The sequence below is a fragment of the Rhinolophus sinicus genome, chromosome 5 (assembly GCF_057876585.1).
Source record: "Rhinolophus sinicus isolate RSI-liver-muscle chromosome 5, RSI-T2T, whole genome shotgun sequence".
In the NCBI taxonomy this organism is placed as follows: domain Eukaryota; kingdom Metazoa; phylum Chordata; class Mammalia; order Chiroptera; family Rhinolophidae; genus Rhinolophus; species Rhinolophus sinicus.
Window position 1 is genome coordinate 70,831,259 of NC_142505.1, and position 26,827 is coordinate 70,858,085.

Below are 26,827 nucleotides of genomic sequence, written 5' to 3' on the forward strand. Positions count from 1 at the left end.
GAAAACCATACGATCATCTCAATAGATGCAGCAAATGAACGTTTGACATATTCGACATCCATCACTAATAAATCTTTCAGCAAAGAAGATATAGAGATGGTTAGTAAGCCCATGAAAAGATTCTCTACATCCTTAGACAGTAACAAAATGCGAATTAAAACCACAATGAGACACAATTACCACCTATTAAAGTAAAATTAAAAAGACTGATCATACCAAGTATTGACAAGGCTTTTAAGAGATTGAAAGTCTCATACACAGCTGGTGGCGGGGTACAGTGGTGCAATCACTTCGAAAAACAATTTGGCAGTTTCTTTAAAATGTAAACAGTCCCTTCCATGTGATTCTACCAGCTCATGCTAAGTATTTTGTTTAAGAGAAAAGGAAATACATTCCTCTACAAATTTGTACATGAATGTTCACAGCAGCTTTATCTGTAGTAAGTGATCCAGGTGCTATCAACAGATAAATGGATAAACAGATTATGGTGTATCCATGCAATGATATACTACTCAGTGATAAAAAAGGGTCTGTTTGAAAACGATGTTATCTCTGGACTTTGGACTCGGCCTTGGCCACCACGCGTGAAACTATGTGGCACCAGTAAATATTGCAAGAAGTTGTAAACTGGATTTCGGTGTCTGGGCACCTGAGGATTAAGAAATTGCTCTTTTCAGATTAAAATTCTGTTAATTAAATGAACTAACAAGGTACATGTAGCCTTGAGAAGAGAAACAAAACAGAGTTCTTTAGTTAATCAGTGAGGGGAGGAACAAAGAGAAAATAGCTGAATATCAGGGAAGATCTAATTGCAAACTAGCTAGGTTTAATTACGGGTGGGTAGATAGTGAACTATATACAGTGACTCAATCTGCAAACTAGCTAAGTCTAATTATGTTATTGATTCACCAAATTTTACCCTTATACATTCACTTACCAATATTCACTTAAGGTTCCCCTATATCTTTTTGTGACATGATAGCTCATTTTTCTTAGTACTGAATAATATTCTTTTCTATAGATTTGCATTAACTTGTTTATTCATTCATCTCTTCAAGGGCATCTTGGTTGCTTCCACGTTTTGGCGATCATGAATAAAGGTGCTACAAGCATTCCTGTGCAGGTTTTTGTGTGAGCATAAGGTTTCAACTCATTTGGGCAAATACTAAAAAGTGCAATTGCTGGGTTGTATGGAAAGAGTATGATTCGTTTTGTAAGGAACTGCTCAACTGTCTTGCAAAATGGCTGTACCAGGAAAGTTCCTGTTGCTCCACAACTTTGCCACCATTTGTTATTGTACATGTTTTAAATTTTAGCCTAAATGTGGTATTTTCACTCACATTTTATTCTAAATATTTCCTAACTTCTATTGTGATTTCTTTTTGGACCCATGGGTTATTTAACATTGTGTTATTAACAATTTCTAAATATATAGGGTTGCCTAAGATTTAAAATTGCTTTTTTATGTTAGCTTTATTATGGTTAAAAATTGTGTGGTTTTTTCCCCATGGCGTCGTTGGAAACTTACATTCTCGTCAGTAAGTGATCACATTGTGAATTTCCATGTGCTTAAAAAGGTTGCAAAATCTCTAATCGTGAGTGCCCTGGCTTAGTGTGTAAATGAAAGACTTAGTGAGAGGTTCTTCACCTTATTGTCCTTGGAGATCAAGGTTCTGTCTTGTTCTAGCAAGTTCTTCCAATCTTGTTTCATGATCTGAGTCCTAGTCTAGGACTCAAGAAAGGAGGTGACAGGCAGGATTACCTCAGGCTATGCCAGGAAATGTTCATCTCACTTATTCTTATTTACCCCTGTGGAATGGCACCTATTTATCTGCACAATCTGTTACCCTCAACTGTGACAACCTCTTTTATAGGACTGGATCCCACCGCCCATACAGTTCTACCTGCCAGATTGGACCTTAATATCCCCACATCTGTCATTCCTGTGCCACCCACACAGGGCACAGTGTTGACCCAGGACAAACCCCTCCCAGTGGGCCCCACCCCCCTTCTCTATCATTGCTTTCTTGGTCTGAGATGGATGTTTATGGCTGGCCAATAAATGCAGTGATTCAAAGTGCAGAGTCCCCTCTCCCCTAACACACAGGGCCATGTCTGTATCAGGTGACTCTAAAAAGAATGGTGCAGTTTGCCATCAGCTCAAGCTCTGCCTCTTCATGGCTCCTCACACCAGAAGCTGGTCTGAGCCCTCTTCTCTCTAATTGGTCCATCCTTCTGTCCCTGCTGTCGTCTGTTTCCATAGCGTGAGGTCGACCTGCAGACACATCCATGGCCCTTGGGACTCCCGTGCTCACTTTGCTTCTCAGTCTCCTGGGGCTGGGCTCAGGTAAGCCTCCAGGCGAGACTCTGTCTGCCTCTCTTCTTGTTGGTTAACATTCTTAGATTTTTAGCTGCATGATCTCACCACAGTGGGTTAGTGTATCTTTCTTGTTTGCATTTCCCTGACTTCTGCCCCAGGTTGACATCTATCAATGCCTGGGGCTGTGGGGATCAGGGGGCAACGGGAAGGTCTCGGGCACTGTGCCAACAGTGACAACAGCCCAGAAATCATGGCAAAGAGTGCTGAAGAGGGGCCTGGGAGTGGGGAGGGGACACACCAAGGATGTGAAGGAGAATAAATTAAATGTTTATCCCAGGTGGGCTGTGGAGTTTAGGCAGGGGTCTCTAGGAGAGCACCAGGTTCTTACATGGGTGCCGGGGTAGAAGGGACACTGACTAAAATGTTTGGAGAAAAGATAATGGTCCAGCTGTGGACATGTTGTGTGGGAAACACCTGTGGTATGTGACCTGAGGGTGGGGGAAGGTGTCCTGATCTTCAAATGAAGACTGAGTTGTAACCTGGCATAGTCTGAGAAGAAGTCCACTCTTCTTTCTTCTTCTAGTTATGGTCAACACAAAGGCTGGTGTGTAGGATGTTGAGTAACTGAATAAGGTACAGAGAGGAAGCTGAGGGCTGGAGTAGACCACTCTCTATGTACAGGTGGTGTCCAAATGTACAAGGTCCAGTCTTTCTGGACAGGTTCAGAAAGGTTCATTCATTCTGCCACTCATCTGCTCTGTCTGTTGTGTAGATCATGGCAAAGAAGACAGAAATAAGGGTAATCAAGCCACACTCCATGTTTCCACAGCAAAACCCATATGTCTTGTTCACAGGACAGCCTCTCATGACGTTCATTCTCATCCATTTTCTGAAGAGTTTCTTTGACTGCTCTGCATCCTGGAGAGGCAGCAGATGTCATGGACCTTAGAGGCAAAAAGACTTTATTTTAAACCCCCATTTCCTCTGCTTATGATCTTGGCAGCTCATGATTCTACCAGGTGTCTGTGTGCTCATTTGATAGGAGATGGCATCACACCCTGATCAGGCTGGCGTGGAGATCACATGAGTTCCTATACATAGAGCAGAGCTCAGCGTTCCATTAGCTCAGAGCCTGTGTTCAACGACAGACAGTTTTTCATCGCTGGTCCCCAGGGGAAGGAGGAGTAAAGGGTGGAAGGAGCTGCTGTAGGTAAGGAAAATGACAGCAGCAGTAAGGGCTGGCCAGAGGAATAGAGAAACCACAGGAAAAGTTCCCTCAGCTCGAGAACCCCCCACAGCCCTGAAGGCACAACAGCAGCAGCACAGCCCACCTAAGCTGAGTCCCCAAAGCAGTCAGGGATAAGGGTCTGAGTGCAGATGGGCTGGTGCAAGAGTGATTCTGGGAACGAAAGTAAGAGAGTGGAAAGAGTAAAGCCAGAAGGGAGGAAAACCGAAAGAGGGTGTGCCAATGAACAGGTTACTGACATGGAAACACCTTCTGAGGGGCCACACAAATGGCAACCCAGGATCATCCCAACATTCACTGCCTGCTGCCTCCACTGGGGACGTGTACCCCCACCACTGTTCAATTCTCAGCACTTCTGGGCTGCCCTGCACCAGACTGAGCAGGTTCCAAAGGGCAGAGAAAGCCCTCAGCAGGGAGCAGAGGCCAGACTCCTGGGTGGGGCTGTCAGAGGGCAGGGACATGCCCAGCCCACTGCAAGAGGACTCAGGGTGGCGTGAGTGGCAGCACTCAGCATCTGCTAGGTCAGGCCGGTGTATGAACAGACATTCTGCTGCAAAGTCACATTTTATATCATCTGACTCTTCTTCAAAATGCATGAGCAAAATACATTTCAAAAAGATGTATAAAACATATTTAAAGTAAGAAATAATGGGTCGTAAAATAAAGATATTCACTTATTTAAAAATAAGTGATCACTTTGGGAATTTCCTCGTGCTTGAAAAGGAAATTTACAGTGTGACCCCCTTTCCTCTGATGAGTATACACACTCCAGCACACCCATCTATGCACATATCAGAAATGCATACATGTGAATTAATTAAGAGACGCTCCCAAAGAGGTGTGTTCATAAAGCACACTCCATGGAAGGAGAATCACCATGAATTCACCAGAGAGCAAATCTCTAACATGAAAACTGCAAAATCTCCTTGTCACAATGTCATACATGCCTCTCAGAATTTGGCAGAAGCAGATAAATAAAATAAGGAAGTACAAGTAAAGGTTTAACCTATGGACAAAGACATTCCTTTCTTATACCATTGAAACATTTACAAGATGTAACCATGAGCTTGAAGGAAACAAATTATCCTAAACTAGAGACTTTGTTGTTAATATTCCCTCCTGGAAAATGGATCATCTTTAGCTTTTAGCGCAGAAGATGAAAAGTGGCTGTTGTGAGTGTGTGGTGAAGCAGACGGGCAGAGACAAGAGAATGTGGGTTTAGATTCTCTTCCAGTCAGAGGGTCAGCATTTGGAAAGTGCTCTCATGCCCCTGATTAACTTACTTAGTCTCTCTGATACATTGTGTTTCCATCTTGGAAATGGGAATGTCAATAACACACACCTGTCGGATGTTTGTGATACAGAATGAAGCAAGGGATGTGGAAGTGATCTGTCAAGTGTAAGGGATGTACAAACGCTGGTCACTGGTTTGGAAAGGAGATCAGATGGATGTCGCACCCCTGGGCACACGCTGGCCATGAGCAGGACACACTGACAGGGTCTTTGCTCAGTTATCTCTTGTGCTTCCTTCCACAGGCCAGTGGCAGGTGATGGGACCAGACAAGCCCGTCCAGGTCGTGGTCGGGGAGGACGCAGTGTTCTCGTGCTTCCTCTCTCCTAAGACAAGTGCGGAGGCCATGGAAGTGCGGTTCTTCAGAAATCAGTTCCATGCTGTGGTGCATCTCTACAGAGAAGGGAAAGACCAGCGCCATAGGCAGATGCCAGCCTATCGAGGGAGAACTGAGCTGCTGAAGGACTCCATAGCGGAGGGGCATGTCTCCCTGAGGCTGAAGAAGGTCACTCTCTCAGACACTGGTCTCTATGGATGTGGGTTCATCTCCCAGAATAATGACCAGGAGGCCATCTGGGAGCTGCAGGTTTCAGGTCAGTTGCTCATTTCAGAGAACTCATAACCTAGTTGTCTGGTAGAACCAACTGGGACTTTTTGAACTATTTGTTGAATAAGGAGTTTCAAAAATATCTTAGGTCGTTTAGTTAGGAGTTTAGATCATACACTGTTCATTTAATCTGCCTCATGTGTATAGTTCTATGTCATTTTATGTAACCACATGACATCAACATCAGGGTGTAGACCTAGCCCATGACCATTGAGATCTCCCTCTGCTACCTCCTTATAGTCACATTAACCCTCCTTACCCACCAACTCCCCTGACTCCCCTCCTTACTCCCTTACTTGCAACCCTCCTTACTCCCCAAGCCCTGGCATCCATTTATGTCTTCTCCATTTCCATAATTTTGTCATTTCTAAAGTGTACATAAATACAATTACACAATACATGACCTCTGAGATTGGCTTTTCCACTGAACACCATGCCCTTGAGTTGCCTGTATCAATAGTTTGTTCCCTGTTATTGCTGAGCAGTATTCCATGGTATGGATGTACCAAGATTGTTTAGCCATTCACCCATTGAACATTAGGGTTGTTTCCAGTTTTCGCTTTTACAGATAAGACTTTAATGAACATTTGTGTACAGGTCTTTGGATAGCCTAAGTTTTTATTTCTCTAGGGTAAATGCTCAGGAGTGGAACTGCTGGGTTGTATGGTAAGAATATGCTCATGGTATCCTTTTTAGCCTTTATTTTTTTCAACAGTTTTCAGTTTGCAGAAAAATTAAACTATTTATTCTTCTCTGCTAAACCTCTGGCAACCAGTGATCTTTTTACTGGCTCCATAGTTTTGCCTTTTCCACAATTGTCATATATTTGTAATCATACAGTGTATAGCCCTTTCAGATTGGCTTCTTTTACTTACCAATGCACACTTTTAAAAATTAATTTTATTAAATTTATTGGGGTAACATTGGTTAATGAGATTATATAAGTTTCAAGTGCACAATTCTAAAACACATCATTTGTACATTGCATTGTGTGTTCAACACCCAAAGTTAAGTCTTCTTTTGTCACCATATGTTTGATCCCCTTTACCCTCTTCTACCTCTCACCACCACCTTTCCCTTTTGGTAACCACCATACTGTTATCTGTGTCTATGAGACTTTTTCTTGCGGCAGGGGTGGGGGGTTGTTTGTTTATTTTGTTTGTCCATTTGTTGCTTTCTGTTTTATATTCCACATAAGGGGGAAATCATATTGTCCTTGTCTATTTCCATCTGACTTGACTTGCTGCACTTAGCATGATGTTCTCAAGATACATCCATGTTGTAGTAAATGGCAGTATTTCATTTTTTAAAACTATATATCAGGTAAGGGAGTAATATCTAGATATATAAAGAACTCGTAAAACTCAACACCAAAGCAAACAATTCAATTTAAAAAATGGACAGAAGACCTGAACAGACACTTCTCTCAAGAAAACATACAAATGGCCAAGTAGTATTCTATTATATATATGCACCACATCTTTATCCAGTCATTCATCAAAGTACACTCAGGTTGTTTCCATGTCTTGGCCACCATGAACAATGCTGCAATGAACATTGGGATACATATTTCTTTACAAACAAATGTTTTCATTTTTTTTTTTTTTTTTTTTTATAGATACCCAGAAGAGGGATTGCTGGGTCATATTGTAGCTATATTCTTAATTTTTTGAGGAACCTCCATACTGTTTTCCCTAGTGGCTGTACCAATTTACATTCCCACCATCAGTGTAGGAGGGTTCCTTTTTCTCCACATCCTCTCCAATATTTGATATTACTTGCCTTGTTGATAATAGCCATTTGAAGAGGTTTGAGGTGATATCCCATTGTGGTTTTGATTTGCATTTCCCTCATAGCTGGTGAAGTTGAGCATATTTTCATACATTTGTTGGCCATTTGTGTGCCTTCTTGAGAGAAGTGTCTGTTCTGGGTTCTGTCTGTTTGTTTAAATTGGATTGTTTGTTTTTTGGTGTTGAGTTATATGAGTTCTTTATATATTCTGAATATGATTCCTTTATGTGATATATACTTTGAAAATATTTTCTCGCATTCTATAGGTTGCCTTTTCATTTTGTTGGTTGTTTATTTTGCTGTGCAGAAGTTTTTAGTTTGATGTAGTCCCACTTGTCGATTTTTGCTTTGGTTGCTTGAACTTGTGGTGTTGATCCAAGAATAATTGTCAAGGAGCTTCTTCTATATGCTTTCTTCTAGGAATTTTATTCTATCACGTGTTACATCTAAGGCTTTAATCCATTTTCAGTTAATTTTTGTGAGTAATAAGATAGGGTCCAATTTCATTTTATGTGTGTAGTAATACAGTTTTCCCAACATCATTTGTTGAAAAGACTGTCATTTCCCCATTGAGTATTCTTAGTTCCCTTGTCAAATATTAGTTGACTATATATGTGGGGGGTTACTTCTGGGCCCTTGATTCTGTTCCATTGGTCTATGTGTCTATTTTTATGTTAGTACCATACGATTTCTTTCTTTCTTTTTTTTTTACATTTTTTAAAAAAATTTATTGGAGTGACAATTGTTAATAAAATTACATAGATTTCAGGTGTACAATTCTCTATTACATCATTTATAAATCCCAATGTGTGTTCACCACCCAGAGTCAGTTCTCCTTCCATCACCATATATTTGATCCCCCTTAAGTTCATCTCCCTCCCCCTACCCCCCTTACCCTCTGGTAACCACTAAACTATTGTCTGTGTCTATGAGTTTTTGTTTCTCATTAGTTTGTCTTGTTCTTTTGCTGTTTTTGGTTTATATACCACATATCAGTGAAATCATATTGTTGTCTGCTTTTTCTGTGTGACTTATTTCACTTAGCATCATACTCTCAAGATCCATCCATGTTGTCAAAATTGTTCCTATATCATCTTTTCTTACCGCCGAATGTGTATGTATACATCCATTGTGTATATATACCACAACTTCTTTATCCATTCATTTATCGAAGGACATTTTGGTTGTTTCCATGTCTTGGCCACCGTAAACAAAGCTGCAATGAACATTGGAGCACACGTGTCTTTATGGATAAATGTTTTCCGATTTTTGGGGTAGATACCCAGGACAGGATTTGCTGGGTCATACAGTAATTCCACTCGTAATTTTTTGAGGAACCTCCACACTGCCTTCCATAACAACTGCACCAGTCTGCATTCCCACCAACAGTGTATGAGGGTTCCTTTTTTTCCACAGCCTCTCCAACACTTGCTACTATTTGTCTTGTTGATGATAGCCATTCTGACTGGGGTGAGGTGATATCTCATTGTGGTTTTGATTTGCAATTCTCTGATGATTAGTGATGTTGAACATTTTTTCATATGTCTATTTGCCATTTGTGTGTCCTCTTTGGAGAAATGTCTCTTCAGGTCCTCTGCCCATTTCTCAATTGGGTTGTTTTTTGTTGTTGTTGTTGAGTTGCATGAGTTCCTTCTACATTTTGGATATTAGCCCCTTATCGGAGGCACTGTTTGCAAAAATCTTCTCCCATTCAGTTGGTTCCCTCTTTATTTTGTCAATGCTTTCTTTTGCGGTGCAGAAGCTTTTAAGTTTCATATAGTCCCATTCGTTTACTTTAGCTTTTACTTTCATTGCCTTTGGAGTCAAATTCATAAAATGCTCTTTGAACCCACGGTCCATAAGTTTAGTACCTATGTTTTCTTCTATGCAGTTTATTGTGTCAAGTCTTATGCTTAAGTCTTTGATCTATTTTGAATTAATTTTGGTACATGGTGACAGATAGCAGTCCAGTTTCATTCTTTTGCACGTGGTTATCCAATTCTCCCAGTACCATTTATTGAAGAGGCTGTCTTTCCTCCATTGTATGTTTTTAGCTTCTTTGTTAAATATTATCTGTCCATATTTATGTGGTTTTATTTTTGTGTTCTCAGTTCTATTCCATTGGTCTATGTGTCTGTTTTTCTGCCATTACCATGCTGTTTTGATTATTGTAGCCCTGTAGTACAAGCTAAACAGGGAGTATGATACCTCCTGCATTGTTCGTTTTTCTTAAGATTGCTTTGGCTATTTGGTGTCTCTTGTGGTTCCAAACAAATCTGATGATTTTTTTTGTTCTATTTCTTTTAAAAATGCCATTGGAATTTTGATGGGGATTGCATTAAATCTGTATATTGCTTTGGGTAATATGGCCATGTTAACTATTTTGATTCTTCCAATCCATGAGCACGGAATGTCTTTCCATTTCTTTCAAAAATGTCCTATAGTTTTCAGCATACAGGTCCTTCACATCCTTGGTTAAGTTTATTCTTAGGTATTTTCTTCTTTTTGCTGCAATTGCAAAAGGAATTGTTTTTTGTATTTCTTTTTCTGGGATTTCATTGTTAGTATATAGGAAGGCAATGGACTTTTGTGCGTTGATTTTGTAGCCAGCAACTTTACTGTGTTCGTTCATTGTTTCTAATAGCATTTTGGTGGAGTCTTTATGGTTTTCTATATATAGCATCATGTCATCTGCAAAGAGTGATAATTTAATTTCTTCATTCCCAATTTAGATACCTTTTATTTCTTTCTCTTGCCTGATTGCTCTGGCAAGGACTTCCAACACTATGCTGAAAAGCAGAGGTGATAGGGGACAGCCCTGTCGTGATCCTGAACGTAAAGCAAAGGGCTTCAGTTTTTCACCATTAATTATGAGATTAGCAGAGGACTTGTCATATATGGCCTTTATTATGTTAGGTATTTTCCTTCTATACCTATTTTATTAAGTGTTTTAATCATAAATGAATGTTGTATCTTGTCAAATGCTTTTTCTGCATCCATTGATATAATCATATGATTTCTGTCCTTTATTTTGTTTATGTGATGTATCACATTGATGCATTTGCGTATGTTGAAACATCCTTGTGCCCCGGGGATGAACCCCACTTGGTCGTGATGAATAATCTTTTTAATGCATTCTTGTATTCGATTTGCTAGAATTTTGTTTAGGATTTTTGCATCTGTATTCATCAGAGATATTGGTCTGTAGTTTTCTTTTTTCGTGCTGTCCTTACCAGGTTTTGGTATCAGGGTAATGTTGGCCTCATAAAATGAGTTGGGGAGTATTGTTTCTTCTTCAATTTTTTGGAAGAGTTTGAGCTGGATTGGTATTAGATCCTCTTTGAAGGTTTGTTAGAATTCACTAGTGAAGCCATCTGGTCCCAGACTTTAGCTTTTGGGAAGGTTTTGGATGACTGATTCAATTTCAAAACTGGTGATGGGTCTGTTTAGATTTTCCAGTTCTTCATGGTTCAGCCTAGGAAGGCTATATGTTTCTAAGGACTTGTCCATTTCTTCTAGGTTATTGAATTTGGTGGCACATAGTCCTTCATAGTATTCTTGGATGATCCTTTGTATTTCTGTGGTGTCCGTGATAACTTCCCCTTTTTCGTTTCTGATTTTTTAAATTAGTGTCTTCTCTCTTTTTATCTTAGTAAGTCTAGCCAAGGGTTTGTCGATTTTGTTAATCTTTTCAAAGAACCAGCTCTTTGTCATGTTAGTTTTTTCTATTGTCTTTTTGTTCTCTATTTCATTTAGTCTGCTCTGACTTTTGTTATTTCCTTTCTTCTGCTGACCTTGGGTTTCACTTGTTCTTCTTTTTCTAGTTTTTTAAGGAGTAACATGAGGTTATTTATTTGGGATTTTTCACGTTTCTTGAGCTAGGCCTGTAATGCTATAAATTTCCCTCTTAAAACTGCTTTTGCTGAATCCCAAAAATTTTGGTAGGATGTATTTTCATTGTCATTTGTTTCTATGTATCTTTTGATCTCTCCTCTAAATTCTTCTTTGACCCAGTCGTTCTTTAAAAGTATGTTGTTTAATCTCCATGTATTTGTGTTCTTTCCTGCTTTCCTTTTGCAGTTGCAATCCAATTTCAAAGCCCTCTGATCAGAGAATATGCTTGGTATGATTTCAATCTTCTTAAATTTGCTGAGGCTGATTTTATGCCTCAATAAATGGTCTATCCTTGGAATGTTCCATGTACACTAGAAAAGAATGTATAGTCTGATGTTTTAGGATGAAGTGCTCTATAAATGTCAATTATGTCCATTTCATCTAATGTGTCATTTAGGGCGGCTATTTCCTTATTTATTTTCTGTTTGGATGATCTATCCATAGCTGTCAATGATGGATTTAAGTCCCCTAGTATAATTGTGTTTTGGTCAATTTCTCCCTTTAGTTCTGTTAGTAGTTGCTTGGTATATTTTGGTGCTCCCTCATTGGGGGCATAAATATTGATGACTGTTATGTCTTCTTGTTGTACAGTCCCCTTCACGATTATGAAATGTCCATCTTTGTCTCTTGTTAGCTTTTTCACCTTGAAGTCTGTTTCATCTGATATCATTATGGCTACACCTGATTTTCTCTGGGCACCATTTGCTTGGAGTGTCAATTTCCACCCTTTCACTTTGGGTCTATGCTTGTCTTTGTAGCTGAGATGTGTCTCTTGGATACAGCATATGGTTGGTTTCAGTTTTTGGATCCAATCTTCTATTCTGTGCCTTTTTATTGGTGAGTTCAGTCCATTTACATTTAGGGTGATTATTGATATGTGAGGATTTCCTGTCATTCTATCTTTAGTTTTCTGGTAAATCTGTGTCTCCATTGTTTCTTTGCCTGTTTGTTGTTGTTTATTATTTATTTGTGGTGGTATTCTATGATGTTTCCCTCTGTTTCTTTTTTTATTACAGTATATATTTCAGTACTGGATTTTTTTTGAGTGGTTACGCTTAAGTTTATGTAAAAAAAATTAATATTTAGAGTATTCCATTTTCTTCAGCAGGCTTACTTTCTCCATTCCCATATTCTGGTTAAGGCCTTTACTCTCCCCTTTTTATATTTCGGTTGCCACAAATTGTCCCTGTTGATGGTGGTCGAATAGCCTGCTTTAGTATTTCTTGTAGTGCAGGTCGTGTATTAGAAACTTCCCTTCGCTTCATTATGTCTGGAAAAGTCTTTATTCCTCCTTCATATCTAAAGGATATCTTTGCTGGATATATTATTCTTGGCTCATAATTTCTCTCTTTCAATAGTTTGAATATTTGGTTCCACTCCCGCCTGGCTTGTAGAGTTTCTGCTGAAAAATCTGATGATAATCTAATGGGCTTTCTTTTGTAGGTTACCGTCTTCTTTTCCCTGGCTGCCTTGAGGATTCTTTCTCTGTCATTGATTTTAGACAGCTTCAATACAATGTGTCTTGGAGAAGGCCTGTTGGGATTTAGGTAACTAGGTGTTTTATTTGCTTCTTGGATTCGAGGGTCCAGTTCTGTCCACAAGTTTGGGAAGTTCTCATTGACAGTTTGTTTGAATATATTCTCTGTTCCCTTCTCTCTTTCTTCTCCTTCTCGTATGCCCATTATTCTTATATTGCTCTTTCTGATGGAGTCAGAAAGTTCTTGTAGAGTTCTCTCATTTCTTTGAAGTCTCAAGGCTCTTTCTTCTTCCATCTGTGTAATTTCCAGGTTTCTGTCTTTGATGTCACTGATTCTTTCCTCCATCTGGTCAACTCTACTACCTAAGCTGATTATTTCATTCTTAATTTCTTCTATTGAGTTGTTAATCACCAGAAATTCTAGTTGGTTCTTTTTTCAAATCTCAATCTCTTTCATAAAATGCTCGTGTTGTTTTTTTATTGTGTTTCTGAGTTCATTAAGCGGCCTCTCTGAGTTTTCTTGCATCTCGTTGAGTTTTTTCAGAACTGCAATCTTGAATTCTCTGTCATTTAAGTCACATATTTCCATATCTTTAAGTTCGTTTTCTGGAGACTTTTCACTTTCTTTCTGAGCTGTCGTTGCCTTGGTTATTCATGGCAATTACTGATATTATTTCTCTTCCTAGACATCTACAGGAGTGGCTTCTGCAACAGGTTGATAGGAAGAGGTCTTTCTTTTGTTTTCCAGTACTTGTTGGTAGAGTGTTTTATTTTCTGTCCAACTGCAGCCTTGTTTTTCTCTCTCACACGGTAGTGCTATGTTTTCTCTGCACTATTCCAGCTTCTCACACAATGGGGGGATTCCCTGGGAGACGGGCTTCTTCTCTGTTAATAGTTCACCTGGGTCACAGGGCACAGTGTCCGTGTGGGTATGTGGAGAGCTTTTGAAGTTCCAAAGCTCTTCCTGCACCAGATTCAGAGCCTGTATGTTTCAGCAGTTCTGTTTACTCCTGCAGGGATCCGCCCAGATAGGTGGGGCCAGGGGCGGGTTGAGTTGTGAGAGGGGCCCAGAGCAATGGCGGCGACCACCACCACAGCCGGTCCTGCTTCCACAGCTCCCTGCCCTTTGCTGGAACTAGTTGGGCTGAGAATCTGTGTCTGCGGTCTACAGTTCTCAGAACAGCAAATATTCTGTTCTTTTGATCTGACACTGCTACTGTTCCACTTGTAGCACTGGGCAGGTGGGGGCGGGGTGAGCTCTGGGGTGGGTAGTCTCAGTGCCTAAGGCTTCCCTTCTCTGCTTGGCAGTGAGGGCTTAAACCACCGTTTTCAGCCTTCTTCCCTCAGTCTTTTCTCTGAGGTCTCTGCCATGAGCGTTAGGTTCAGCCGTGTTATATGCTGCCCCCTCAGCCTTGTGTGCCATAAGCAGAGCCCTAGCTGTCCCAGTTCTTCCCTCTCCCGTGGCTGCAGTAGTTCTGGGATGCTGCGAGCTCGGATCACTGAGCTAGGTCTGCGTTCTATGCCCCCACGGCTCGGTCTCTGCACTTCTCCCTTCCCTTCTCCCTTACTTGCGTGATTCGCCCACCTTTAGGTGAATTCAGTAGTGGGCCTCTTTGTCTTGCCTCTCTGCTGTGCAGGGAATCCTGTGTGGAATTATTATTGTTCGATTAGTTGTAAATTCTAGGGGAGCTTTACAGAGGCTCACTGCACGCCGCCATTTTGATGACGTGTCAGTACCATACTATTTCAATTACTATAGCTTTGTAGTATAGTTCGAAATCAGGAAGTATGGTTCCTCTGGCTTTGTTCTTACTCAAGATTTCTTTGGCTATTCAGAGTCTTTTTGGTTCCACACAAATTTTAGGATTTTTTTTTTCTATTTCTGTAAAAAATGTCATTAGAATTTTGAATGGGGTTGCATCGTATCTATGGAATGCTTTGGGTAGTATGGGCATTTTAACAATATTAATTCTTCTACTTATAAATTAGAATATCTTTCCATTTGGTGTTGTCTCAATTTCTGTCATCAAAATCTTGTAGTTTTCATTGTATAGATCTTTCACATCCTTGTTTAAATGTATTCCTAAGTATTTTATTGTCTTTGATGCTATTATTAATGGGATAGTTTTTTAATTTCTTTTTCTGATATTTAGTTGTTAATGTATAGAAACTCAACTGATTTTTCTATATTGTATTCATGTCATGAAACTTAACTGCATTTCTTGTGTAGAAATTAATAAAGATAAATCACATTTCAAATGGAGTCAGAAGGCTAGAAGAGAGAACTTTCAGGTATGTGTCACTCCATGCCCATGTCAGGTGTGTGTCACTCGACTCCAATAGGAAGAAATGTACCTTGTACCTCTGACAGGAAGTGTTACTACTTTACTACCTCAGTAAGAGGAAGAAAAGGTTCCTTCTTGCTCAGTAACAGCTGGGCCAATTGGAGACTACCATAACTCAGCCAATAAAAAGTCACTGTACTTCAAACTCAGTTTCCTCCAGTGGACTCTTCCTTTACAACTGTTCTTCCCAAGTCCATAAGTGAGCATTCCTCCCCTTTGCTTCTCTGGACTTGTGTTTGGTTTGCCATTAGACCTCATGTCCCAAATTGCAATTCTTTGTTGTTCCCAAACAAACCCATTTTGCTGGAGAAACATCTGGCTGTGTTTTGAAGGTCAATAGTTGATTAGTTCCAACAGGTGTTTTTTTTTGGGGGGGGCAGAGTTCTGTCTAGTCTTTAGGATTTTCTATATATAAGATCATATCATCTGCACATAACAATTTTACCTCCTCAGTTTCAATTTGGATGTGTTTTACTTCTTTGTCAGTACAGTAAGTCCTCACTTAATGTTATTGATAGGTCCTTGGAATCTGTGACTTTTAATGAAATAACATATACCAAAACCAATTTTACCACAGGCTAATTGATATAAACAAGACTTAAGTTCCTATGGCATATTTCTAGTGACAAAAACATCACTGAACTTCTAAATAAAGACCCAAAACACATCTAATATTAAACTCTGAAATAAATGTAAACTATACATACATTTAAGAAAGATTAACATAAACAAATAAGATAATTATTTACAAACCTGCTTAATCCAGTTCAGGGTCACAGGTGGCTGAATCCTCTTCCAGCATCTCAGGGTGTAAGGTAGGAGTTAACCCTGGACAGGACACCATTCCATCACTGGGTGCACTCACACACACACCCATACTCACTTATCCTGGGACAATTTAGATATGCCAATTAACCTAATGTGCACATCTTTGGGATGTGGGAGGAAACTGGAATACCCAGAGAAAACCCACGCAGACATGGGGAGAATCTGCAAACTGCACAGACAGTGGCTCCAGGCAAGAATTTTTTTTTCTCATCAACATTATAACAAAATTGATGTTGCATGAAATGGCATAATTTTTCTTGTCCTTAATAACGATTTATATAATTTATTTTGTGAAGAGTCTGTTCAGAAAACAGACTTTATTTAAAGACCTGCTCTACTATATTGAATAAGATGATGAGAGTGGTGTGCTTGTCTTATTCCTGATCTTAGAGAAAAACGTTTGATTTTTCACCGTTGACTATAATGTTAGCTCTGTGTTTGTCATATATGGCTTTTATTATGTTGAGTTATGTTCCTTCTATACCCAATTTGTTAAGTGTTTTTATCATAAAATATTGTTGTATTTTGTTAAATGCTTTTCTGCATCTATTGAGATGGTAATATGATTTTTATCTTCCATTCTATTAATAAGTGTATCACATTTATTATTTCGTGATGAACCACTCTTACATCCCAGGGATAAACCCCACTTGGACCTGACGTGTGATCCTTTTCATGTGCTGCTGAATTCATTTTGATTTTTTATGGCCTCTATTTCATTTATTTCCACTTTGATCTTTGTTATTTTCTTCCTTCTGCTAACTTCAGACCTAGTTTGCTCTCCTTTCTCTAGATCCTTGAGGTGTGAAGTTAGGTTGTTTACTCTAGATCGTTCTATTTTATTAATATATGTATTTGTCACTATAAACTTCTCTTGAGAACTGCTTTTGCAGCATTTCACATGTTTTGATATGTAGTGTTTCCATTTTTGTTTGTTTTTAATTCTTTTTCTTATTTCCCTTTTTGGCTTCTTTGATCCATGGGTTGTTCAAAGTGTGTTAATTTCCACATATTTGTAGACATTCTAGCTTTCTTCAAGTTGTTGACTTTTAGTTTAATACCATTGTAGTTGAAATAAATACTTGGTATGATTTCAGTCTTCTTAAATTTGCTAAGACTCATTTTACTTCCTATTATATGATGTATCCTGCAGAATGTTTCATGTGCACTTGAGAATAATGTGTATGTGTATTCTGCTGATTTTGAACAGAATGTTCTCTAAATGTCTGTTAGGTTCATTTGATCTAATGTATGGTTCAAATTTAATATTTCCTTGTTGATTGTCTGAATGATCTATCCATTGCTGAAAGGGGAGTATTGGAGTCCCCCACTATTATTGTATTGTCTATTTCTCCCTTCAGATCTGATAGTATTTACTTAATATGGTTAAGTGCTTTAATGTTGGGTGTGCATATTTATGATAGTTATATCTTCTTAACGATGTGACCCTTTTATCATCATATAGTGATCTTCTTTGCCTCTTATTAATGTTTTTGGTTTAAAGTCTATTTTTTCTGATATAAATATAACTATCCCTGCTTTCTTTTGGTCTACACTTGCATGGAATATCTTTTTCTATTCCTTCAATTTTCACCTATGTGTGTTCTTAAAGCAGAAGTGAGTCTGTTGTAAGCAGCATGTAGTTGGGTCTTCTTTTTCTTATCCATCCAGCTACTTTGTGCCTTTTCATTGATGAATTCAGTCCGCTTACAGGTAGAGTAATTATTGATATATAGGGACTTACTAGTGCCATCTTATTTCTTTTCAACTGTTTTATAGTTTCATTGTTCTTTTTTTCCTCTCTTGTCACTTATTTTTGTGAATTGGAGATATTCCATGGTAGTATGCTATGAGTCCCTTCTTTTTATCTTTTGAGAACCTTCTAGGTGTTTGTTTTGTAGTTACCATGAGATTTACATAAAACATCTTATAGTTAAAACAGTCCATTTTAAGCTGATAGCAAGTTAACTTCAAATGCCTCCAAAAGCTCCACCATTTTACACCCCTTTTTGTATTTTCCCCTTTTGTTTCCCCCCTTTTTAATATTTGAATTACAGTTGACATTAAATATTATTTTATATTAATGTCATGTGTACAGCATAGTGGTTAGACATTTATGTAATTTAAGAAGTCATCCTCCTGGCAAGTACCCACCTGATGTTGTATGTAGTTATTATCGTATTATTAACTATATTCCCTATGCTTTTCTTTATATCCCCATGATTATTTTGTAACTACCAATTTATACTTCTTAATTTCTCTACCTTTTTCACCCTATCTCCCAACCTCACTCCCATCTATCACCTTCGATAAATCTAGTACCCATCTGACACCATACATAGTTATTCCATATTCCTTCTGCTATACCTTACATCCCCATGACTACTTTGTAACAACCAATTTGTACCTCTTAATCCCTTCCCATTTTTCAACTACCCCCTAAAAACCCATCTAGCAATCATCAGCTTGTTCTCTGAATCTATAAGTTTGCTTCTGTTTTTTTTTTTAATTTATTTTCGTTTTTAGATTCCACATATAAGTGAAATCATGCTGTATTTGTCTTTCTCTGTGTAACTTACTTCACTTAGGTCCCTCTAGGTCCATCCAAGTTGTTGCAGATGGCAAGATTTCATCCATTTTTATGGTTGAGTTATATTCCTTTGTATATATGTACAACCTCTTCTTTATCCATTCATCCATTGATGGACTCTTAGTTGCCTCCATGTTTTGGCTATTGTAAATAATGCTGCAATGAACATAGGGATGCATAAATCTTTCCAAATTAGTGTTTTGGGTTTTTTTTTCGATAAATATCCACAAGTAGAATTACTGGGTCCTTCTTTGTCTCTTGTTATAGCCTTTGTTTAAAAGTCTGTTTTGTCTGGTATAAATATGCTATCCCAGCTTTGTTTATTTGTTTCCATTTTCCTGGAATACCTTTTTCCATCCCTTTACTTTCAGAGAGTGTGTGTCTTTCAATCTGAAGTGATTCTCTTGTAGGCAGCATATGCAAAGGTCTTCTTTTCTTATCCATTCAGCCACCCTATTGTGTTGTTGTTTTTGTTGTTGTTGTTGTTACAGTTAAAAAATTCATATTTGGAATTAACCAGCTGAACTCAGTTTAGATGATCCCAATTTGTTTGGCAATATCCAAAGCATCATAGTCAGGAGCCAATCAAACATGCCTCCTTCTCTCCATCAGGCCTGATCAGGTGTTGACCTTGGCCACATCAATGTCATGGAGATTCTTCACAGCCTGTTTGATCTGGTGCTTGTTGGCCGTAATGAACATAAGTGTATTATTGTCTTCTATCTTCTTCATGGCAGACTCAGCAGTTAGGAGGAATTTAATGATTGCATAGTGGTCAAGGTTGTTTCTCTTGGGGGCACTCTTCCAAGGATATTTAGGCTGCCTTTCGAGCTGCTGTGTCTTGGGCTTTGAAAAGTGGGTGACGTGGGGATCTTTTTTTGTGTGGCTGTGGATGCCTTTCAGCACTTCTTCTTTGCTTTGTCTCTGCTTTGTCTAGCCATTGCTTTGTCTTTGGCTTTAGGAGGGCAGGGGCTTCCTTCTTCACTTTTGGCTCCAGCTTCATGAAAAGGCCACCCTATTGTCTCTTAATTGGAACATTTAATCCATTTACATTTAAAGTAATTGTTGATAGATATGTAGTTATTTTCTTTTGCTATTCATATTTTTTAACTCCTCCTCCTCCTTCTCTTCCTTCTTCTTCTTCTTCTTCTTCTTCTTCTTCTTCTTCTTCTTCTTCTTCTTCTTCTTCTCCTTCTCCTTCTCCTTCTCCTTCTCCTTCTCCTTCTCCTTCTCCTTCTCCTTCTCCTTCTCCTTCTCCTTCTCCTTCTCCTTCTCCTTCTCCTTCTCCTTCTCCTTCTCCTTCTCCTTCTCCTTCTCCTTCTCCTTCTCCTTCTCCTTCTCCTTCTCCTTCTCCTTCTCCTTCTCCTTCTCCTTCTCCTTCTCCTTCTCCTTCTCCTTCTCCTTCTTCTTGTCCCTTTAACATATCTTGTAATACTGGTTTCATGGTGATGAACTCCTTTAACTTTTTCTTGCCTAGAAAGCTCTTTATCTGTCCTTTGATTCTAAATGATAGCTTTGCTGGGTAATCTTGGTTGTAGGTCCTTGCTTTGCACCATTTTCAATATTTCCTGCCACTCCCTACTGGCCTGCAAAGTTTTTCTTGAGAAGTCAGCTGACAGTTTTATGGGAGATCCCTTGCATGTAACTAACTACTTTTCTCTTGTTGCTTTTAAGATTATCTCTTTGTCTTTAACTTTTGGCATTAATTATGATGTGTCTTGGTTTGGACTCTTTAGGTTTATATTTTTTGGGATTCTCTGTGCTTCCTGGCCTTGTATATCTATTTCCTTCACCAGGTGAGGGAAGTTTCCTGTCATTTTTTTCAAATAGGTTTTCTATTCCTTGCTCTCTCTCTTCTCCTGCTGGTACCTCTGATGCAAATGTTGGTACACTTGATGTTGTCCCAGAAGTCCCTTAAACTGTCCTCATTTTTTTGGATTCTTCTTTCTCTTTGCTGTTCTGATTGGGTGTTTTCTGCTACCTTATCTTCTGAATTGCTGGTTCAATCCTGTTTCATCTCATCTACTGTTGATTCCCTCTAATGTAGTCTTCATTTCAGTTATTGTATTCCTTATTTCTGACTGGTTCTTTTTATGTTTCCTATCTCCATGTTTATGTTTTCTGTCTCCTTGTTGAAGTTCTCCCTGAGATTATTGAGTATCCTTATAACCAGTGTTTTGAACTCTGTGTCTAGTAGATTGCTTGTCTTTATTTTATTTAGGTCTTTTTCTGGAGTTTTGTTCTGTTCTTTTGTTCAGGACATGTTTCTTTGTCTCCCCATTTTGGCTGCCTCCCTCTGTTTGTTTCTATGTATTAGGTAGGGTTGTTATGACTCCTGGTCTTAGTAGGGTGGCCTTATGTAGTAGGTGTGCTGTGGGGCTCAATGGCAAAGTCTCTATGGTCACCTGATCCAGGTGCTCCAGGTGTGTCTTTTGTGGTGGTTTTGTGTGCCCTTCTGTTGTAGTTGAGCCTCGGTTGCTGTTTACAAGTCAGTAGGAGGGATTCACCCTCGGCCGATTGATTGTGAGGACTTGTCACAACTACAGTGGAGGAGCTGCTGTGCAGGGGCTGATCCTACAGAGCGAGAATTCACTTTAGCAGAGCTCTGGTGCCTGCCCATTCTGCCCTTTGGGTGTGTCATCCAGGAGGTTGACAAGTGATGCTCTGACTTGGTCTGAAACTGGCTACTGGTCATACCATTCCTGGGGCCTCCTGAGAGGGGCCCCACCACAGGCCAGGTTCAACAGCAGGCCAAGTTCTGCTGCATCCTGTGACCTGCCCAAGGCCACCTGGCATGAGCCACAAAACAATCCACAAATGGCTGCCACCTGTGCTGTGCTTGGAGGTGCCTCTAGAGGCCAAACCACAAACTGAGGCTGGCTGCCACTAGATCTGGACTTGCAGCTGCTCAGCAAGATGTACGGGATATGCTGAAAGCAGACGCTACTTATTTGGGTTTTGTGATACTTTGTGAAATTTTAGGACAGTTCACAGCTAAGAGCTAAGATAAGCTATTTGTATGGACAAGCCACTGGAAGTAGATTGAGTAGGACTGCAACTTGGGTAGGGGTGTGGTCTCAGGGAATCACCAGGGCCAGGGGGAGGAACAGTGTTAGTCAGGTTGATGGAGACTCAGATATGGTGCCCGCCTGCATCTGCACACAAGGAGGGGCAAAGTCTCAGCATAGAAACAGTGGATTTTGCCAGCACTTCTGTCTGGGAGAAAGCTGCCCCTCCAGCCTTTGCCCTGAAGCCTGAGAACTCAGGTCCTCCCAGTATGTCCCTGGTGCCTTCCAAGCTGCTACCCCCATGCTGAGTGAGTCCATCATCGAGTAAGTCTGTGCTCAGGCCCTTTAAGAGGATCACCTGGGACTCTAGCCACCCTCCATCTCACCTAGCCACAATTTATGCTGGTTTTCACAACCAGGAGTTATGGGGACTTCTCTTCCCAGCACTGGATGTAGGCTGAGGAAAGTGTTATGGGACTAAGATCCTCACTCCTCTGAGGGAGAACTCCACAGCTGAGATATCCCTTCCAATTTTTAGTGGTCATACGTGGGTGTGGGACCAGCCTATTTTGTGTCTGCTTTTCCTACTAGGCTCGAGGTGGCTTCTTCAATATATGTCCTTACTTATAGGAGTTCTGCTCAGCTAGACTTCAGGCAATTTTCAGTGATGGTTGTTCTGTAGTTTAGTTGAAATTTTGATATCTGAGAAGAAGAAATCACAGCATTTACCTACTCCACCATCTTGACTGGAAATCCCTTTCTTTGTATCATTGATGTCACAATTTACCTCTTTTATATTGTTTGTTCATTAGCAAATTATAGTAGCTGTAGTTATTTTTAATACTTCCTTCCTTTACCCTTTATATTATAGTTAAGTGGTTAACATACCATCTTGTTGCAGAATTAAAATTTTGTAAATCTGAGTATATATTTGCCTGTAGCAGTGTGCTTCATACTTTTGTATTTTTTTTCCTGTTGCTGATTAGCATCTTTTTATTTCAGCTTGAACTCTGTTCAGCATTTCTTGTAAGGCAGGTCTAATGGTGATGAACTCCCTCAGATTTGTTTCTCTGGGAAAATCTTCCATTGTGTGTGTGATTTCATTTATTTCAAGTTTGTTCATGTTTGTCCATAGGCCAGGATACGGCCTATCTTGGTGATGTTTCACTGGCACTTGAATATGTGTTCTGTTGTTGTTAAGAAGAGTCATTTAGGTCCTGTTTGTAGATTGTGTTCAGATATTCTTCATCCTTACTTATTTTTCCATCAGTAATTATATCAATTGCTGAGAATGGGGTGTTGAAATTTTCAACAATTAAAACTTTGTCTCCATTCTTAAAAAAAAATGTTCTGTTGTTAGATGCACAAATATTTAGGATTGCGATGTTGTTATGGTGGATTCATCATTTTTTCATTATGTAAGGTCTGTCTTTGTCTCTTGTAATTTCATTTATTCTGAAATACATTTTATTTGACATTAATATAGCTAATCCTGCTTTTTAAAAATTAATGTTTGCATGCATATGTCATAAAGGTCTTACTCTATTTTTTTCGTGTTTTAATGCTGACAAGCTCTTTTTTCATACTACTTCCCCTTCTTGTTTTGCTGCACATCTGGGCAAGCTGATAAGAAAGCCCTGACCCTCCCTCATTTGGTTCCAGTGAGGAGTTTAAATCATGGAATCCTTACCCAACATGTGAAGGAAAGTTTACCTCAGCCTGTCCCTCTAACCACAGTGAAAACCAAGCCAGTCTCCTATCTTTGCTCTCTTATGCCATTTTTGGATATTCTTGGGAACCTGCTCTATAGTGCCAAAAAGCCTCATTATGTGAGTAACAAACATTATCATACCTTCTCAGTACATGTATAATGGCATCATTCTTGACATCTGCATAAATTTTGAGTGAGGTGGGAGTAAGGGGATAGTACCATCCTGTTCTTGGAGGGTGACCACCAGCGGTCTATGTCATTTTAGCTTACTTATGTCATTATATTTGACGTGAGTTTCTTTTAGGCAGCATATACTATTCTGCCAATTTCAATTTCTAATTGGTTAATTAATTAATTAATTAAGACAACATTTAAGTAGTTATTGATATTTAGGGCTTACATATGCCATTTGTTTCTGCTTGCTTTCTTTGTTTCTCCTTCATTTGTTTCTCTCTCTCTCTCTCTCTGTCTCTTAGACTCTCTGTGAGCTATTAAAACACTTTTTTAGGATTCCATCTTGACCAATTGTAGTGCTTTGAACATATCACTTTGTACAGTTTTCTTAGCAATTGTTCAGGATGTTATAATATACATAAATATTTTATCTACTGGTATTTACATTGTGTCACTTTAAGAAAAATGTGCAAACCTCACTTAGGTCCCTTTTCTTCCCCAACTTTGAAATAACATTGCCTTGTGCACCACATCAGATAGTTTATAATTTTATTTCAACCATCAAATGAATTTTCAAAACTCATGAGGATAGTCTGTTTTATTTTTTCTCTCTTCATTGTTTCTTTTTTCTGTCCTAATGTTCTAACATTCCTTTTTTCATCTATTTTTTTGTTTGAAGAATTTCCTTTAACTTTTTTTCTAGTTTAGTTCTATTTATTTTTTAAATACTTATACAATATTATATTAGTTTAAGTGTACAACATAGCGGTTAGACATTTATATAACTTATGAAGTGATCACCCCAATAAATCTAGTGCAGACATACTTATTATAATATTATTGACTATTATTGACTATATTCCTTATACTATACACTTTAACCATTCTTTAAGGCTAGGTTGGCTAGCAACAGATTCGCTCATTTCCCTCTATCTGAGAATGTCTTGCATTTTCCTTCTGAAGGACACTTATCCCAGATATAGGATTTTCTGTTGACAGTTTTGTTTTGTTTTTTAAACCATGGCATTGTACACTGTATTATTATTATTATTATTATTATTATTATTATTAGGGAATATTGGGGAACAGTGTTTTTTCAGGATGTCAAGTCGTTGTTTTTTCAATCTAGTTGTGGGGGGCACAGCTCAGCTCCAGGTCAAGTCATTGTTTTCAATCTAGTTATGGAGAGCATGGCTCACTGGCCCATGTGGGACTTGAACCGGTGACCTTGGTGTTATGAGCACCAAGCTCTAACCACTGAGCAAACCCATCGCTCACCAGCAGCTAAGCTTCAAGCTCAAGCTCAAGCCGTTGTTTTCTATCTACTTGTGGAGGGCACAGTTCACTGGCCCATGTGGGAATTGAACTGGCAACCTTGTTAAGAGCTCACGCTCTAACCAACTGAGGCATCCAGCTGCCCCGACGGTTCTTTTATCACTGAAAAGATGTGAAATTTTCTGGCATTCAATGTTTCTGATGAGAAATCTGCTATCATTCAAATTGATGTTTCTATACATGTAGTACATGCTTTCTCCCTGGTTGTTTTCATGACGTGGGGACAGAGTCCCAGAGAGCAGTTTCCAGGCTCTGTGCCTCGCTGGGGAGGTGCTGGCTCAGGTAGTGAATGACCATCAACTGTGATTGGTTGGCCATCAGCTGTAACTGGTTAGCCGATTGGCTACTGATGTAACTGTGGGGCTGCGTTGATTTGTTGGTTGGTTGGTAGGCAGAGAAGTGAATGGCGGACTGCGGATCATGTGGCTACTACTGCATGTGCCTCCCCCAGCCACCAGCAAGAATATAGTGATATGACTCCGCTATCTATGGCTCCGTGGATGTTCCTTTTTGGCCTCACCATGTCCTGCGTTCTTATGTGGGGAGTGGGAGCTGAGACCCCGCATGGCATCATACATGACACATGATTTTTTCCTTCACTTTTAGTGTTCAGAAATTTGATTTTTAACTATATAAGTGTGAATTTCTTTGGGTTGCTCCTATTTGGTATTTCCTCAGTTTCTTGAAACTGTTGTTTAATGTTTTTCACTAAATTTGGGAGTTGATCAGCCATCATTTTTTCAAATACTTTTCCAGTCCTTCTATCTCTCTCCCCTCTTTCTGGGACTCTGATGATACAAATGTTTGCTATTTTGTTAAGTTCCCAAATGTCCCTGGGGGCAGGAGGCATAGTCTTTTTTTTTTTTTTTTTTTTTTTTTAAATACTGTTTCTTTATATTGTTTGAATTTGGTAAATTATATTGATCTATCCCCATGTTCACTGATTCTATTTTCTGTCACTTCCATTCCAGTATTAGGCCCATTAGGTAAATTTTTTATTTGTTATTGTATTTTTTCAGTTATATAATTTCCTTTTGGTTCTTTCTAAAAATAAATTCTGTATTTTGGTGAGATATTCTATTTTTCATTTTTTCAAGAGAAACTGTATTCATTTGTTGAATCATTTTTATGGTAGCTATTGAAAAGCCTTTGTTAGATATTTCCAATCTAATTTATCTCAGTGTTGGCGTGAGTCAATTGTCTATTATCATTTAAGATAACAGTCTTCTGTTCTTCGTGTGATGGGTAACTTTTAATTGAAAACTGGACATTTTGGCTATTATGTTTTGAGACCCTGAATCCTATTAGAAGCTTCAATTTCAGTAGACAATCAACTTGTTTAACTTTATCACTCAGGTCCCTGGTCTTCTGTTGTCAGTTGAGTTTCCATGTCTGCTTTCTGCACCATGGTATCTACCTGACCTTCTGTCTGGCATGCTTCTCCCTCTTCCTGACTTGTCCACCTATATATTTCTCTTTCATCTGACACAGGAGGGTACAAACGTCACCTCCTGGGAGGTGTGACTTCCTCTAACAGTTAATCACTATCTCCTTGACCTCTGTCCTTAACCATATTTTCATATATGCACTTTTCACAATGAAATGTATTTGTTTAGTTTTCTCCTTGCTTAGTCAGTGAGTTCTGAGAGTCTGGTTCCTGGTGAAAATCCTACTGATTTTTAAGACCTGACCATAGAAAATTACAAAGTCTTTACTTGACAGGCCTCAAGAGAAAAAGCTGCCCACCCCACACTAGACTTTGTGCACAGTCAATGCCTTCAGTATCTTGAGGAGGTGTAGTCGAAGACTCCCATGCCCCTGCCAATTCATGCTCTTACACATATTTCCATTCCTAGCCCAGGTGCCTTCATTCCTAGGTCTCTCTGTCTGAGGCCTGGGGCAGAGTCTTTTTCAAGTGCTACTGTCAAGGCCTTCTTATCAGGAAAAGGAGGGGGAAAACTTGAAAACATCTTCCCCCACTCTGACTCAGGACCCTGTAACTTTCCACAACTAGCCCTTTCCTTCGCTTTTCTCCCAACCTCACAGTCCATGAAACTATCGAAGTCTTTTGTTTAGCACACTCTCAATAGTGACACAAACCCCTCCACTGCACAGATACACTTGACCTTAGACTAGCATGCCAATTCATGGGGGAAATGGAGGAGGGAGGAGTCATTATGTGAATATACTAGGATAGTAAATGATGAAAG

General features: G+C 39.2%; 2 protein-coding genes across 2 annotated transcripts in view; both read left to right on the plus strand.

The window, feature by feature from the left end:
* The window catches only part of LOC141567351 (butyrophilin-like protein 9), a 390,425-nt gene that overhangs the window by 69,584 nt on the left and 294,014 nt on the right, over positions 1-26,827 (plus strand). The window lies entirely within an intron of this gene.
* LOC109439887 (butyrophilin-like protein 3) overlaps positions 2,290-26,827 on the plus strand; it is a 43,638-nt gene continuing 19,100 nt past the window's right edge. The window contains exons 1-2 of the mRNA XM_088798841.1: positions 2,290-2,347; positions 5,103-5,450. Coding sequence (XP_088654967.1) covers positions 2,290-2,347; positions 5,103-5,450 — 406 coding nt within the window. The remainder of the gene's footprint in view (positions 2,348-5,102; positions 5,451-26,827) is intronic.